Genomic DNA, 17,096 nt, shown 5'->3' on the forward strand with positions numbered 1-17,096 from the left:
TTCCCGGGAATCTAACCCTGTCCCCTATTACACCAAGGAGCTACCTGGCTGCACCCTGCAATAACTCGGGTTTTAGCTCTGGAGTAAAAGGGGTATTACAGTACAATGCAGGCCTCTACAAATGTTAGGTTATAGGAGCCAGGGTTATTTTAAAACGTCTCTATTTAACAGTTACCATATAGACTGTACACAATACTCACGCTTTAACGCTGTACAATAAACCCTCTCCTCAAAATGCTGGTGTTATACAGCAGCAGAGAAGAACATACGTCCGGATTCAAGCATGGTACGGCTCTCCAGGAATTAAACACGTGGGACAATTTTAGATGCCATGGAGACCTGGTACTGCCCTGTTTGAATGCATTTTTAATGTGATCTTAAATAGCTAGTGTTCAGATGGGATAAAACACTTTTTTATTTGTTTTAGAAATTTTGCTTTCTATAATGTGGCTTTACATGTATACCACCACTATGCCTTAATGGTGGAGTCCTTCCCAAGAACCCTCCTGCATTGGTGGAACAAGATGACTCTTCCTTGTTGCAACTGTCTTCCCACAGAGCACAAATAGTTGTTGCTATTTTGTTTGGGCCACAGAAGAAACATTTGACAGACAATTTGCTAATGATGATTTTTTATACACACTAGACGACTTGTGTATCCAGCCGACTTCAAATACGTCGGACGACATATATCGTGCAGTCCGTACACTCCACACTATTTGGTGAACGACCGCACATCCAAATGCATGGAAAAGTCAGTCACATCTTCAGATTGAGCAGCATGTACGACAGATCTGAAGATTTGACAGATTTTGAAAGAAATTTGTGCCAAAAACTTAGTCTTATCACCCTTTTCATCCATTATTTCAGGGAGGTCCTTTTTTACTTTGTAGGTTAAAGGATGCTTGTTTTTTTATTTACCATTATTTCTTATTTATTTACCATTTATATTGGTGTAGATTTCTTTTTTTTTTTTTTTAATGTGAACAAACAGAAAAATAGGCTACAGACATTTAATGGTGTAGATTGCTGTTTTGTCTTTTTTAGAATTAACATTACTTGATTATTTTTGTTTTAAATCTTGTAGCTTGTTTTTTTTATTGTTCTTGTGCCTATGTTACAGTGCCCTCTAGGTATCACTTATTCTGTAAGTCAGTCATTGACCCTTTGTAAAGCTATAATAAAGTAAAAGCTATAAATTTTTAAAATATATTTAGATTATGCTTTGACCACACTTAAGATTTTTGGAACTAGTGTATTACATTTACTGTTTAGCAAAGAGCTAGCTATACTGTTAACAAACATTTTCCTAATATTAAAGCCAAATGTGTCCCCAAGTAGTATTGTTTGGCAGGAAGTCATCCCTTCACCTCCGTTGAAATGCTCCTCGCTTGCCTTAAAGTGAGAGACAGCTTACTTATGCTGCACTAATGTTTTGCAAAAAACATTTTTTTTTACATTTATTTAACTCTGAAGGAGCAGGATACAAAATATATTTATTTGACATGTTCTTATTTAATATGATCGTATGCCTACAATTTTTATCAAACTGCTGTGCCTGGCTCTAACTATCCGTATCTGCCAGTGCTTCCCAATTTTCATTGGGCAGTCACAATTTTCGCTGTGCCAAGTGTGACGTCGCTTGCAATGACCATGTTCTAGATGGATTAGTGCATGGACCTTTTTCCTTATCCGACATATTGGGAGGTTTTGTAATCCCTTAGGGACGTCTCACAGCAGATGATTGCAGCTGCCGGGGCACACACATATGCAGTGTTCTGTCAGGCTGCCACAGTGCGCTCTTTACAGGATTTATTTCTTGTTTTCTCTTCAGGCTGGAGTAAAGGGGAAGTTGGGAAGACTTCTGGGAATCTTTGAGGTGAATGTTTGTTTGCTACTTTTACATTATTGTGCAATGGATGGTCTGTGCTCTTGTCCATTAATTCCACAGAAGTTGCAAATAGGTAGCCTGATATGCTTCAGTCTTCTCAATCATTGCTTTTCAGTGCTATCTCCACCTTTATTTAATATACATAACTAAAATACCTAGAACAGAAGGGCTATTATCAATAGTGCCACCTATTTGGCTTGTTCAATTTAGAAAGTATAACCCCACACTCCAGTTAGAGAATTACTTTTAATACATAATCTAAGTGCTCTAGCCATAGAAATTGGAAGTTCTATTTCATTGCTGCATCTGTATGAGTGAATTAGTTTAACTGCATAACTATAAAAATGGCTAAATAATGAATGTATATTTATTTATTTCCCGTATTTAAGCAGAACCAAGATAGGAAACATAGGACTTATGTGTATGTTCTAACGGTCACTGAAGTCCTGGAAGACTGGGAAGATTCTGTGAACATTGGTAAGCACTTTTTGTGTTAAATTCTTATTAATTGGTTATCTGTTCATGTGTGTCTTAATCTTCAGCCTCCTTGGTGTCACAGGGGTCAATTCAATGCGATGTGCCACTGAGCATCGCCACAATGCTGTGCACATATAAGCAGTTTTACGGTAGACTCTGCGTCACAAGTTTTCCTGTGCACCTCTATGGCTTGTGAGACAAAACTTGCAATATTGAATTGACCCACCACCAAATAGTTGTTGTTTTTACATTTTTATCCTCCAAGACAAATAGTATATTTCCTTATGAAATGTGAGGTGTAGAAGAAGCTGGCCTGGGAGCAGGAAGGCTGTTGGTGTAAATGGCTTGCTCCAGGGCTGGATTCTTCTATACTGTACCTTACAGCACTCCTTCTGTGCAGTGTGAAGGAATGCATAGCATGCTCAATAAAACTTTCTTGTGGGTACAAGACACGCTAGGTAGTAAATTTTAAGCAGCGCTATTATTATTGTCCTTTATATGGCACAACAAAGGTTCCGCAGCGCTTTGCAAAGTACATAAGCTAATGAGCACACAAGAAAAAAACGTTATTAGCAGTACAAAACAATGCAGGACAAGGACATGCTGCATAACACTGAAATAAGTAGCAGGGTGTCAGGAACCAAGTGTTAGGTGCCGTTTGGGGAGTTAGGAGTAAATTATGGTAAGTAAGGAAAGGAGAAGCATGTGAGGGAAGAGAGCCCTGCCCTTGAGAGCTTACATTCTGAAGGGGAGGGACAGACAGGGATGACAGATTGGGTAGCTAGTGAGGCAGTAGCGTGCAGCAGTGGGTTAGGATGAGAGCTGGAAAGCTTTGATATTGTGTGTGTATGTATATATATATATATGTGTGTGTGTATGTATGTATGTATGTATATATATATGTATGTATGTATATATATATATATAGATATATAGATATAGAATAAAATACACACGCGGAATGTGTGCATTTTAAAATAACCTGATATATCAAACTTTCAATTCTCTGTTCATCTGCCTCTATAGCAAAAATTTTATTTTATTTGTGTTATTTACAATGGAAATGTATAAAACAAAGTTGTAGCACTTTCATTTTTGTCCAATATCTCCCCCTACCCATTCTTAATTTTTTTATTTTTTTTTGTTCCCTTTTCCTTTTACAACATGTTGCACACAAGTCACTAAAGCAATACACAAAACATTCTGTTGACGGGTCAGCTTAGATTTAAACTTTGCACTGTTGCTGTTTGTGCTAATCAACATAAAAAGGAACCAGAATACAATAGCTACTTATCCATTTTACAGTGTTAGAATGTTAATTATGTTGAATATTATTTTCCACCTTAGGGAGAAAGAGGGAGTGGTTTAAAGTTGAAGATGCCCTGAAAGTCTTGCAGTGCCACAAGCCAGTGCATGCAGAATATTTGGAAAAACTGAAATTGGGGTGTTCCCCAACTAATGGAAATTCTGTGGTCCCACCCCTATCGGACAACACTTCTCTGTATGTAACATCTGCACAGACTTCTAGCCTGCCATCAACCGTGAGATAAACTCTGCACTTTACAAGGAAACTTGCGCAAGCAGTGGGGAGAAAGGCATCTTGTATTCTCATGCAGACATCCTGATGATTATACCTGGATTATTTGCAAAATGTGCTGAAACCGTTTTGCTGTCTTACTTTTCAAAAGGTTATTTTTTTTGTTTGTTTGTTTTTTGTTTTTAACCATGTAAATTAGTATTCATAAAAAAGCCATATTTTTTTTTTTTTTTAGATGCCTTAAATGGCCATATTTCCTGTCTTATTTTCAGTTATTTAACATTATCAATGTGGCTTATGTGCCATTACAATTTTTCCAACTGCTGTTTCTGAAAGGGCTTTAGCTACTGCTGGATGCAAGATGGGCCTTGGCGTACTGAGTAAACATTTCTCTGCTTGTACCAAATGTGGGCCTTCCTGCAGAGTCTATCTAGGTTAAATAGAACAAGTGTGGACTCTAAAGAGGTTGCTGATCGTATTATTGGTTATTCCAGACAGCAGGTGTTGTCTCTGAAAACTTTCTATACTTCAGCCATTTACTTGTGGTGGGCTGCATTTAGGGTCACGTAAATGGACTCTGCTTCTGTTCCCGATTTCTTGTTATGAGATAAGTGACCAGTAAGGGTGATATAAGTTTCGCTGAATGCAGTAAGGTCTTCAAGCATTATGTTAAGGGTGCAGATAAAGGATTTAAATGTTAAGGCTGCCTTTTTAAATCTGGTGCCATTGCTACATGTATACTTTTAAATCTTTTGCTGTTTGAGATTAGTGAATCCACTACTCTGACCAGCTGTTACTAGTATCCACAGCTGATGGTGTTGGCGGGGAGACTTATCCCTTTCCCCCCATTTTCCCATCTTTGCTTCTATTTCTGGAATCTTTAAGGCTAATAATGGCTGGTTAGTTTGTCATTTGATGCCTTTGGTTATGGATAGATGTAGTAATGGGTGGAACCAAGTGTATGGTTTCTGACTGGTGCTTCGGACATTGCTTGCCTTAAATAGGAAAAGTGTAGGATTTTCACTAGTGTGTGTGGAAGTAAGGTTTTGTGCTCACCGGCATCTTTTTACATCTGCCCTTAAAGGTGAATAGATGCTATATAGAGAGATCTGTGCAGAAGCTGACTGGCAGTGTACACCAACTACTTAACGAAACAGATGATGGGATATTGACACTGAGAATCTTTTGTGTTCTCCCATCAGTGTTCTGTTATCTATTGGATTGGTTTCTCAATAAAAGATCAATGATCTGGTGAATATGCTTCATCTCTCTTCACCTATCAAAATGCAGAATGCACTGTGGAAAGATGTAAAGACGTTTACATTTTAAATAGAATGTTTGCTACAACTAATGTAGAGCCAAAAGCTGTGTTCTTTAGTCTTGCCTGGCAGTGAAAATGACATTTTTTGACCTTTTAATATTGGTAGATAGGTAATTGGGGACACTATGCACTATCTTGTGTGGTACCAGCATATGAAGTGCAACATCTAAGCCTTTAGATCATACTCTGTGGGCAGAAGTAGTGCCTGTGGTAATAAAGATAGTCAGTCTGAAGAATATTAGGATGTGCCTCACAATTCATAGAGACACATGTCAAGCAATTTCTCTCAGGTTAAATTCCATTGATCTGTATATAGTAAATAAACTCTTCATGAGACTTTCTGTCAACATATATTGGTCAAAATGTGTTTAGCACAGTTCCTAATTCATTTAGCCGTGTGCCCCAAATGTCTTCACAGGCTGTGTATTTTTCAGGGCGATCTACATTTAGTAAAACTAAAGGTGTTCTAAGAAAAATTTAACACAATCCAGAAGGAAAATACAGACCTCGCCTATATGATTTTCAAGTTCTGCTGACTGGGCTCTATGTTTTTAAGCTGGTAAAGCCACCCAGAATACTGTTGGTTTATCTGTTTCATCAGATCAGCCACTTGTATGTGTGACATGATGGCTCTTTCCTGCATATGGCTAGGCTCACTTCAGTGTTTCTTGTTTTATATAAGAAAATCAGACCTAGAACATCCCTCCTTAAGAATTCCAATTCCTTTTATTAAAGTAAGCAAGGCATGGTTTAGATGTCTGTAATTTTTCTTATTAACTTGATCCCCCAGGTTGAATCACAAGTACTTGTAGATAAGTTGTAACTTTGCTTCCAACGTTAACATTATATTCAGTGTAAAAAAAAATGATTTTTTTTGTAAATAATCAAACAAGTAAATTTACAGTGCGTGCACAAAGGATTGTTGTTGTAATTTAAACCTTTTGTTACTCAACACATTGTTTTCTTTTACTTTTTTTAACACATACTGTGTAAAATGCTGCTATAAATTAAAATACTTGTGAGTACTTTTAGACTTTTTGTTCAAGAAAGAATGGTGCCACAGTTGTTCTGTCTGATATACATGTGCCATATTATTGCCTTTATATATTATTCCTTTTTTTTGTTTTTGAGAGTAATGTTTGTATCATGCATATTTACATTGCTTAACCCAATTTTTTTTTTCTTCCTCCTTCTCTCCATTAATGCAACCACTTTTGGAAATATTTTCCGCCTAAAACTATGTGGGATTTTGCTTTCTTCTCCTTTAGTTGATGTTTCATTGTTTGTTCCTAGTAATGATTAGAAAACAGCCATGATTGATGGCACCTAATATTTGAATTTTTTTTTTTTAGTCCTCTCAGAATGTAACTGTGCAAACACATCTTCAATTAGGGTTGAAAGTACGGGAATTCATTGATGAACATAACCCCATGCTAATTAGTATTATCTCTTAAAATGAAAGGGCTCATGCAAAAATACCTGCCTTCCTGATGGGCTGTGCCACATTGCATACTAGTTAATAGAGTCCACCGTATGAGGCACTATATCCTATAAAAGGACAGTGTTCAACTCCCCTGAACAAGTCTGCGCACTGACCAACAACTGGTTTTGTTAAACATCTCATGCTTGGTTTTATCAAAACTATTTTGCGTGGCGTTTTTCTTAAGTGAAGAAATAACTGTTTTAATATTAACTTCCTGAATTCCATAATAACTTTCAATTTGATGGGCAATATACATAAATGATAGAAAATACAGGTACTTTTTTTTTTTTTAATCACAAGCACTTGCTGTATAGATATGCTGATGTATCTCCCCTAAGTGTAGACTTTAAACTTGATTTTTGTCATCCCCCTATTTTTAATTTTAAATTATTTTTATTTTATTTTTTGCCATATACTCACAATACCACTTCAATAGGTCTTAGATGCTGTTATGATTCTGAAATCTATACAAAAAACGATCTTGCTTACTTGTGTAAGTGTAATATCACGCACTATACCTGCCATTCTCTGAAACAGTTGAACACCTCTTTTGGAGACCTCAGAAAATGCCTCCTATGAGTGCGTATATGATTACGTAGTATGTATTGCCTGAAAGGTGCAGGGCTGACGCTGATATTGAGGATGTTGTAAAATCTGCTAGTTTGAGGAAGTTTTTTTTTGTTTGTTTGTTTTAGATGGAAAAAATTTGAGGAAACATTTGCAAATACTGTAGTACAAACCACATGGGCATTTTACATGTTGAAAAAACATACCGCTATTGGCTTGTCTATTGATGGGGCGCAATAGTTCTCATTGGTATTTCACACTAATTTTCTTATGCTGAATATAATGATCACTGGCAAATGCCCATGTGGTGTAGCGCCTATTGTAAATGTTTTGTTAGTGCATTTTTGGAAAGGTTTTATTTGTAAGAAGAATGTAGAAGTGATCATTACTAACCCATTCATATGGTATGAGTGCTATCAACAATTGCATTACATATCGTCACTTGCATTGTACATAAATCCTGTTATGAAGGTAAAATTGTTACAATTTGTGCTGAGTTTCTTTGTGAAATGGAGAATCGGTAAGCTTGTGGCCATACATTCTTAGTGACTCTACTGCATGGACTTTTTACCATTACAAAATGTATTTGATAAGTGTAAAGAAATATGTAAAGTATTAATGCTGTTTAACTCAGTTGATGGCCTACACATTTGTTTCATTTGAGTTTGGTATATGTCATTTAGTCTTTGGTTACTTGTGTCATAATAACACAGCAGTTACTGAACACACACAATCTCTATGCAATTTAATGACCACCTATAACAGCCCTGCTGAGTAATGCTGGGTACACACTAGGACGACTGATTGTTTAGTAGACCGATCCGCCGTCCTAGTGACCGATTGGTAAGCTTATACACACTTGCCAATCGGCCGCTCGATGTGTATTGTCGGGCATTTAAATTTGCCTGCCCAGGTGAGATATCAGTCACTGGCGGGTCCCTGCAGCAAGTGTACAGGCGGTCAGCTGGGTCACCCGTACACACAGCCAGATGTGCTGATATATCTGCAAGATGTATAAGAATCAGTTGTGCTTCAGGGCAGATCTGATATGTCTGTGAGTGGCATCACTCCCAGACATATTGGTAGTACACTCCTGCTGATCTGCTATCGATATATCGCTCGTCCGTGGATTGAGCGATATATCGACTAGTGTATACCCAGTCTTACGCTCAGTCATTTATTCCGTAGAATACATCAGGTTTGTTGCCCATTGATTTTGACTTGATACTTATCTGTGTAATATTGCGATAGGTCAGAAAGTGACATTTGTTTTTCATCTGGTGGCTGATTAAGTTTCAGACAAGTAAGTGATCTTGGCAAACAATTTCAACTGTGGCTAAAATGGATAGGCTCAATTGGGAATTAAGGTTTGTCTTTGTTCACAACTGGTCAGTATGGTTCTATCTTATCAAATCTGATCAGATTGGTATGTGTGGTCGACTTTAAGGTTTAAGCAAATTTGTGAGGTAGTTTACTCCAATGTTTCCCTAGAATTGTGCAACTGTACCTTTCTCTGGGGTGTACAGTTTCCAATTTTGTGTTGAGTCCCAATGCGTAAAAATGTAACCATTCAGAAGACTGACTTGAATCTTGTATCACAGTATGCGCCTTAATTTAAATGTCACATAAAAGTGGTAAACTGGGGGTAATTGTAGTAAATGCTGGAATCTTAAAGGAATGTGAAATGCCTGTTGCTGTCATTGCCATTGTATAGGTATAATATATAGCACATGGGAACATGTATATATTTCAACAACCCATATCTAATTGTACAAATTTTTCACTATACAGAAATGGGCTAAATATATATTACACAAAATTTTGTTTCTTTTTTTTATATATATTTTTGTTTTTTGTGGAAAAATCAAATGTTCAGTTATGAATTTGTTTATTAAAAATTGGTCATTTGAATAATTAAAATGTAAATTTATTCCCTGTCACTTTGTTAATATGCATTATTTAAATTTTTATGAGCCAAATAGTTTTTTTTACTGTGAGATATTATGTAAGCTTTGAATGGTTTGGGCTACATACACACTGGCATCACAAGTGTTAAAGTGCTGTAAACAGATGTGAAAAGAAAATTAATACGTTGGTATGTGTGTGTAACTTGCACAGAAGAACTTTTGTCACTTTGTTCCTTTTCAGTGCGTATGGCGCACATCAAACAACTTTTTAGCTCAATTTGCAGACACAGAAAAGTATTTTATACATGTCTTTACATGCATTTGGCTTGATCAACATAACATTTGCCAAACACCAGATTTAAAAAATTCACTTATGCTGCGTATACATGGGACTATCTGTTCAGCGATCGATATCTCTGAACGATCGCCCTTGATATTCCTGCTGGGTTGGTTGAATTATATCATTCATTCACACACCAACAATATCGCCCAAGACCAACGACCATTTCCTCCTGCAGGCACTGATGGATATCATCCAGGTTGGCCTGCATGCATGGACGATCAACGATATCATTGTCTATGCGGGAACGCACATCGTTGGTCGATCTTTGCCAGCATAAAAATGAACGATTTAACGATATAGTTATCGTTCATTTAAATCGGGCCGTGTGTACGCACCATTAGAAACATTGGTTCTCAAAACTTGGTCCTCAAAGTACTCTGATGCTGGGTACACATTGGCCGATATATTGGCCGATCAATTGAACAGCCAATATATCCTGCCCCCGTCGGCAAGTGTGTACAGACGATATGTCTGTGAATGGCGTCGTTCAGACATATCACATTGGCTGTGCTGCACAGCCAATGAACAGATATGTCTGCAGCTGATTGGGGGGGGGGGGGGAGCCGCGAGCGGGTCCATGCTGCTGTGTGCTGGGCTGCACTGGGAGACTGTCCGAGACTGCTAAAGCAGCATCCGGAGAGTCTCCTATGCCAAAGGGGGGGGAGCGATCATGCTGATCACGCCCCCCATTGGCTGTGCGCCGGGCTGAGGGGCACACAGCGCCCCCCTCCCCAGCACGCAACGACGCAAATGGTTTTTCTTAAAGGGGGCGTGGTCACTAGTTCCCACAATTAGGCCACGCCCCCAGGCCAACCCAACCTGCTGAAGCATCAGGGTGTATGAACGACCATCATCTGCAGATCACTCGATCTGCAGATATATCGCTATAGTGTTGTACCCACCTTAACAGTCCAGGTTTTAAGATTATCCATGCTCAAGCACAGATGATTTAATTAAGTACCTCAATCAGTTTGATTATACCATCTGTGCACCAGCAAGAATTTCTTTAAAACCTGGACTTTTAGGGTACCTTGAGGACCGAGTTTCCTATAGGAAACATAACAGACATTGCAGTTAATATGCATTTTATTTCAGTTTTTTTTCTTTCAAAATGTTTTTAAAAAATTGTATTGAGAATGTCAGTGTGGATGTAGCCTAAGGCTGGCTGTAGATGCTTGATAGCCTTGAATGTGGCTTACTGACTGCTTTCTGATTTTTCTAAAGATGTGTGTCTATGAAATGTCAATTGTGCTCTTTTTGGAATTGTGTTTTTTTAATAGATGAGGAATAATGAATAAAATGAATCCTAGCTTGCAGTCCAGTTTGTTTTATTAAAATTTGTAAATTTAGATTTCAGGCTCTTTGTAGTGAATTACGACTGATGCATGTTTGTGTGATGTATTTTAAAGTCCTGCTGATACACTGGGTAATTGCTATGTAAAATACTGGATGTAATAACCCAAGTAAGTGAGCCCATACAAACCAATTGATTTTTACAAAACCTATCTAGTTCCTGTGAACTTGAAAAGTTGTGTGATTAGAATTACACACAATCATCTAAATTGTGCATTCTAACCTGAGCAAGAACAGTACATTTCCTTTGTTTCTTTTCAGTCCAAGGGGGATTTTTATCTCTCAATTTTATCTCTCTCCCAGTTTTGATAAAGTACTAACCAATCCGCTTCCAATTTACATTTTGCAGGCTGTGTTTATAAAATGATAGTTAAAAGCTGATTGGTTGGTAATGTATTTTTTTTTTTACAATTTTGTGTCTCTCCCAGCTTTGATAAATACCCCCTAAATGTATATTCATGCTTTATGGCGTTTTCATACTACTTGGTCAATTTTCCAATTCTCTTAAGAATCATAAGAAGATTTGATCTTTTCTGATAATTTGCTTTGAGCTGCAACTTTGTAATAGAAGAAAGCTTAGACAAATGTACAATCCTGGTCAGTTAAGGTGTGGGCTTTAGTGGACAAACTGTTAACTGCCAAGATAGCAGAAAGTACATCACTCCTTTAAAGCACAGAGTATTTGCAGCCCAACTAAAAGTCAGACTCTGCTTTTAGTTAGTCACCATTTCATGACATTGGAAGCGAAACGGCCTTTCTGTTGAGCTTACAGTATTCTTTATGTAGCTGTGAGACAGTGATTTTCATTAGGTGGGTTTTGAGAGCCTAAAGTTTGGAAAGCTGTAATTGCTGCATGTTTACTCCTCTAAATCCAGGTAACGCTGTGCGGCTAAATAAGGTCACGTTAATGATTATGACAGCTTGTTTGTTCTTTATGAAGACAATTCTATTATCAGAGCATAAAGACAGAATAATACAGACAGATATTCTATGAGCTAGTGTTTTCTGTCATGGATTTAAACATGAATCGGCAACATGCTGCCATACTGCAAGTTCCACTCAGCTTGTAAAGCTGCCCATCCACTAGGCGATTAAATTGATCGATATAACGATATCGTTCAATCGTTTATTAATTGTTTGCAAATCGTTCACTAAAATGTCTAAAACGACCAGTAATTCGCGCCCCCGCTGGTCGTTTTAGACATCGGTCATTGGGCAAACATGCTCGACAACGTGACGATAACGTCAGGTTGAGCATGTTAGATTGATGTTCCTACACTGAACGACTGCTCGTTCAGTGTAGGCACACCACTTTTGCCTGTGTTCTAGTGGATGTGCAGCTTAAGGTGTGTGAAGGCCCCTCAAACTTGAACAACAAGGAAATGAAACCAGTAAATATCACGAAGAACACAGTAGAAGATGTAACACTATGACATTTAGGTATAATATAAAAGTGACTGTAGAGACACCAGTTTAGTGGACGGGTTTGCTCTGGTCATCTCTCAGGCACATAAAAACATGACTTTATAAGACAAGTTCCTCCCCATCTTATCTACATTATTTGGTTGTTGTAGTGTAGATGTAAGACATGCTAATTGCACATTAGCTTACCTGAGTTGTTTTCCTTGCATATTATGTAAAATGTCTTTGCCCATAAGCACCAGTGTTTTCCAAACTAATACACAAACTCCTCAAATAACTTCCTATGGTCGGACGGTGAATAGAAGAAAAGATTGCTTGTGTAATTTGTTCACACATGAACTGTTATTATAGAAGTGACCATGTGAAACAGGCCAAGCATTAACAAATATCAAATTTAGGCTTAAGGTATTCAGTAGAATGACATTAAATTTTAGTTGGGAACATTTGGAACTGTTTGCATGTGGGTATTTTTAAGATTTGTGTAAAAAAATAAATTTTTATATTGAAGAAATGTTCAAAATAAAAGTAACTGAAAGTCTGCTGGTGTTGTGTGATCACTTTGTCAGTGTTACACATGATTGCTTCGTATAGGCACTGAGATGCAGATTCTGAGCTCGCTATAAAAGGCACACATTTCAGTTTCTAGAATTGAGTTTAAAAAAAAAAAAAAAAAAAAATCCATAATGGTCAGAAGTGCATGCAGCTAAATGATGTGCGCCTCTAATTGATTACAGCATGGAAATGACACCCTTTTGTGTGTGGACAGAGGTTCACTTTTAAGGTGAAGTGTATGAGCTGTTTAATAGTCAATTTAATAAAATAGTTTAAAATAGTAAATCTAACTTGACGGGTTGGGTACAGTCTCCTGACGCTCAGAATAGCAACAGTGGCATCCTGACAGATTTTTCTTTTAAGTATTATAACCCTAAATTAGGGTTATAATACTTATGTCTCCCCCTGACCCTAATACTTCCACAATCTGTGGGGATTCTGATGGTTGATATGCAGTCTACATCCCAATTTGACACATAAGAGGTACTTGGTATAATAGAGATTTCAGGAAGGTCTATATTGCGTGACCTCAAACAAGCTTTGAGCAGGCCCAACCACAAGCATTTGCAGTCTTTGGAGAATCTTCATTATGCAGCCATTGGACCCTTATATGCTGTTATATCCCCCTTTTATTACTGTTTTATTTAATGTGTTGAGTGGGCTGAAAAACTACGTACACACAGCACAAAGTTTTCCTTCAGTACTTTCAGAGCAACAAGTCCCTCAAAGTTCTCAGAAATATAAAGTGCCGTAAAGCATCTCGTTTCTGTCTTAGATTTCAGATTTATATTTCCTTACCTCTTGATTCATGCTACCTTCTAGAACCAGTGTCACGCTTGTATTGCTATTTCTCAGGTAAATACACCTTTTCTTTAGGGTCCATAGGAATCCACAGGGATACCAATGGGATATTATGGTTGGAGCCCAGGCACCAAACAGTTAAAGCTTCAGCTCCTAGGATGCCTCGGGGTCCTCCTCCATATACACCCCGCCCCTAGCCATAGGACCCTCAGTTGTCTGTTTGGTGTGGCAGGATCAAGACGCACCTTTGTAACAGGGGACTGCTCAGGCAGTCTCCTAAAGCTTTTATTTTATGTTTTTTGAATTGGCAGTACTAGGCGTCTGAATTAAGATGCATATACTGCGACTCCATCTACCTCCGCTGGGCCGCAACACCAGTAATTGGGCTGGTGACTTCGTTGGGTCTCGGCTAAGCTTGCTAGTCGCAATGCTGCGACCTGGACTGCAACCGGACGCACAGAGATGTCTGGTAAGGCGATTCCTCACTTACAGGGAATCTCGCACGGTAGTCCTTGCTTCTGGTGTCTGAGACACACCAGAAGCCGTTGCTGTCAGGGCCCGGGATTGTCCGCATCCTCACTACACTATCCGGGGCCTTATCTGACACTGGGATCAGCACCAGATGCTTCTGCTGCCACGAGGCCAGAGTACCCAGCTGGTTAATGCAACTTAGGGGAGGTAGGCGCTCCCTCCGGCAGCTCCTCCCCAGATGCAGTCCCTATGAATGGTTTTGCGCATTTGGGTTGCTCCTCCTATCCTCCACGTGTATATGAGATGCTCAGTGCGCCCTGTAGCTGTTGGTCTCAGGAGAATTTGGGTCAGTCTCCCTGTGTACCTCTCCCTTTGGTTAAGGTATATAGTGCTCTATATCCTACCATTCCTTTGAGTTTGTGTAGTTGATTTAGAGTCAATTTGTAATTTTATTGTATATACATTGTGACTGTTTGCTAGCTGCTGTTTGGACACTCTTATTTCTGTCTGTCAATTATAACTATCACTGTTTTCTACTTCAGGGTCCATAGGGTATCCACAGGATACCTTGGGGTATAGGTGATGACGTCAGTCTTCAGGCACCACAGAGTTAAAGTTTTCAGCCTCCCAGGATGCATCTGGGTCCCTCTCCTATACCCCGCCCCCGGGCCAAGGCATCTCAGTTTCGTCGGTGCCTGGCCGGAGTCGGAGGCACTGTGCAGAGGGGGGCTATGAAGAGCCCCTGAAGTTTCTTTTAAAGGCAGCGCTGGCTGCACATCTGGGAGTACAGCATGGACAGTCAGTACTGACGTCCATGCCGTCTCCCCTACACCCCGCCGGTACCAGAACGCCGGTACTGATCCGGGGATGCTGGTAGACATCTGGGGTCACGGCTAGCGGTGTCCCCAGATGTTTTGGACCATGGCCGGATCCAAGGGGATGCAGGTAAGCAGCGGGGTCCCGCGGTGGGTCCCCGCTGGTCACATGGTCCTGAGTCCCCAGGCAGGGGGCTCCCTGGGGACTGGCTGCAGCGTTGAGCCAGGCGACCAACCTGCGCTTCCACTACCCCCTGGGACAGCGGGCCGCTGCTGAGCGGCATGCGCTGCGGCGTCCCAGGGGTTAAATGCATGCCAGGGGAGCGCGCTTTCCCTGTCTCACAGCCGGCGCCTCCCCTGCTGCACACAGCCTCTCTGCTCTGCCTGATTGGCCACAGTGTGTCAGCTGTCCTCCCCAGGCCGGCCTCCTTCATCTTCTGCTCCTCGGTGGCCATCTTTAAAGCATGGTGAACACTGCTGGAAGCCTGTGAGCGGTGGCATTGCGGTCTGGGTCCCCCAGCATACCTCTCCTCTGTTTGTCACAGGTCAGTGTATGCAGCGCTGAGTCCTACCAGCCTGAGGGTCTGAGTAGTTGAGAATCAGCGCTAATAGTGCAGGGATTTGTTTCTTCTGCATTGTATGTGACTGAACTGCTAGCCTGCTGTCTGTACTTTCACTTTCTACTGTCAGCTTTATTACTGTCCCTGATCTTGCTCTGCTCAAAGCCCTTGCGGTGCGCGGTGTGCAGGGTGTTATTCACACTATACCAATACGTATAGGTGTGAGTGTCACATACTTACCATCATGTCTGAGACTGATTTTCCTCTCCAGCTCATGTGTACTAAATGTAAGGTACCAATAGCGGAGGGGGAGGGTAACGCGGAGGGGTTATGCCCCCAGTGCCTGGCACTGTCACGGCCGATTATGGTCACGGTCCCGGTACAGGAACCTCCCTGGGCTTGTTTCGCTAAGGCGCTTACAACCCTTGTGGGCCAGCTAGCTCCGCCACCTGCGTTTACCCAGACGGGTTTGTCCCAGCAGTCAGTGGTGTCGTCACCCATGCGGGAGTTCCCGAGACAATTGATGGTACCCCACAGTCTCCCTGTCCCTTCCCAGGTTTCTCCGGAGCCTGCGTGGGTTAATACTCTTAACTACATCGGTTCAGCATTTGTCCGATGTTTTACAGGGGGAGTCTGTGTTGCGGCCTCATAACGGCCGGTGGCGTCTTTATCTGCTCCTTATGGGGATGACGATGAGACGTCAGATCATGGGGAGATTCTGGATCTATCTGACCAAGAACCTCTCCGTACCAAAGAGCCGGACGCTAAGTCCAAGGTGTATATCCCTGGTCTTATTCGAGCGGTCCGCTCGGCTTTAGTTATTGAGGATATTGATCCTTTGGTGGCCACATTCATATATGCCTTTTTAAGGATATTAAGGGTGAGGCTACGGTGTTCCCTCTTTCTGATCAATTAGTGGATCATTTAGAGGAGGCGTGGAAAAATCCAGGTAAACGGTCTCAGCCCCAGAGACGCTTAGCCGTGGCTTATCCGTTTGCGGTCAATTATTTTTCTAAGCGGGAATCCCCTACGCAAGTGGATTCACATGTCACACGCCTAGTCAAAAGTGCCACATTGCCTATGCCTTCGATGTCATCCTTGAAGGATGTCACTGACCGCAAGGTGGAGATCTGCCTCAAAGCCGTTTATTCCCTTGCAGGGAAGCATCCAGACCGGCTCTGGCCGTGTGTTGGGCGGCCAGAGCTATGGAGCGCTGGGCGGATAATTTGGAGGCGTCTTTGGACTCTGACTGTTCGGCTGAACAGACCGAGTTGGTGGGCAATCTCAGAGACTCTGCCACTTACATTAATGAAGCGGCCTTAGATATTTGTATGCTCACCTCTAGGATCTCCTCTGCAGCCGTGGCTGCTCGTCGCACCTTATGGTTGCGTTCTTGGAAAGCGGACGCGGATTCCAAAAAGGGATTAGAAGGTCTGGACAGGTACTATTTGGTCCAGATCTGGACAAAATTGTAGTTACGTTGGCAGCAGCAAAATCTGCATGTCTTCTGTCTGCTACGATTCTTTCTAGTGCTGGTGGGTCGTCCTTTTGGCCTCACAGGGCCCAAGGTAGGCCTAAAGTACAGTCCTGTCCACG

The 17,096-nt window shown here is 40.7% G+C and overlaps 1 protein-coding gene across 3 annotated transcripts in view; it reads left to right on the forward strand.

The window, feature by feature from the left end:
* Positions 1-9,194, forward strand: part of NUDT4 (nudix hydrolase 4) — a 78,550-nt gene extending 69,356 nt beyond the window's left edge. The window contains exons 3-5 of one of the 3 annotated variants that reach the window (XM_088454519.1): positions 1,835-1,879; positions 2,281-2,368; positions 3,716-9,194. In XM_088454519.1, coding sequence (XP_088310645.1) covers positions 1,835-1,879; positions 2,281-2,368; positions 3,716-3,918 — 336 coding nt within the window. In that variant the 3' untranslated portion in view covers positions 3,919-9,194. The remainder of the gene's footprint in view (positions 1-1,834; positions 1,880-2,280; positions 2,369-3,715) is intronic. The other 2 variants (XM_088454528.1, XM_088454537.1) reach the window with 2 other exon arrangements.
* Positions 9,195-17,096: the final 7,902 nt, after the last annotated feature.

Source organism: Taudactylus pleione, unplaced genomic scaffold (genome assembly GCF_031769625.1).
Source record: "Taudactylus pleione unplaced genomic scaffold, aTauple2 ptg000040l, whole genome shotgun sequence".
NCBI lineage: Eukaryota > Metazoa > Chordata > Amphibia > Anura > Myobatrachidae > Taudactylus > Taudactylus pleione.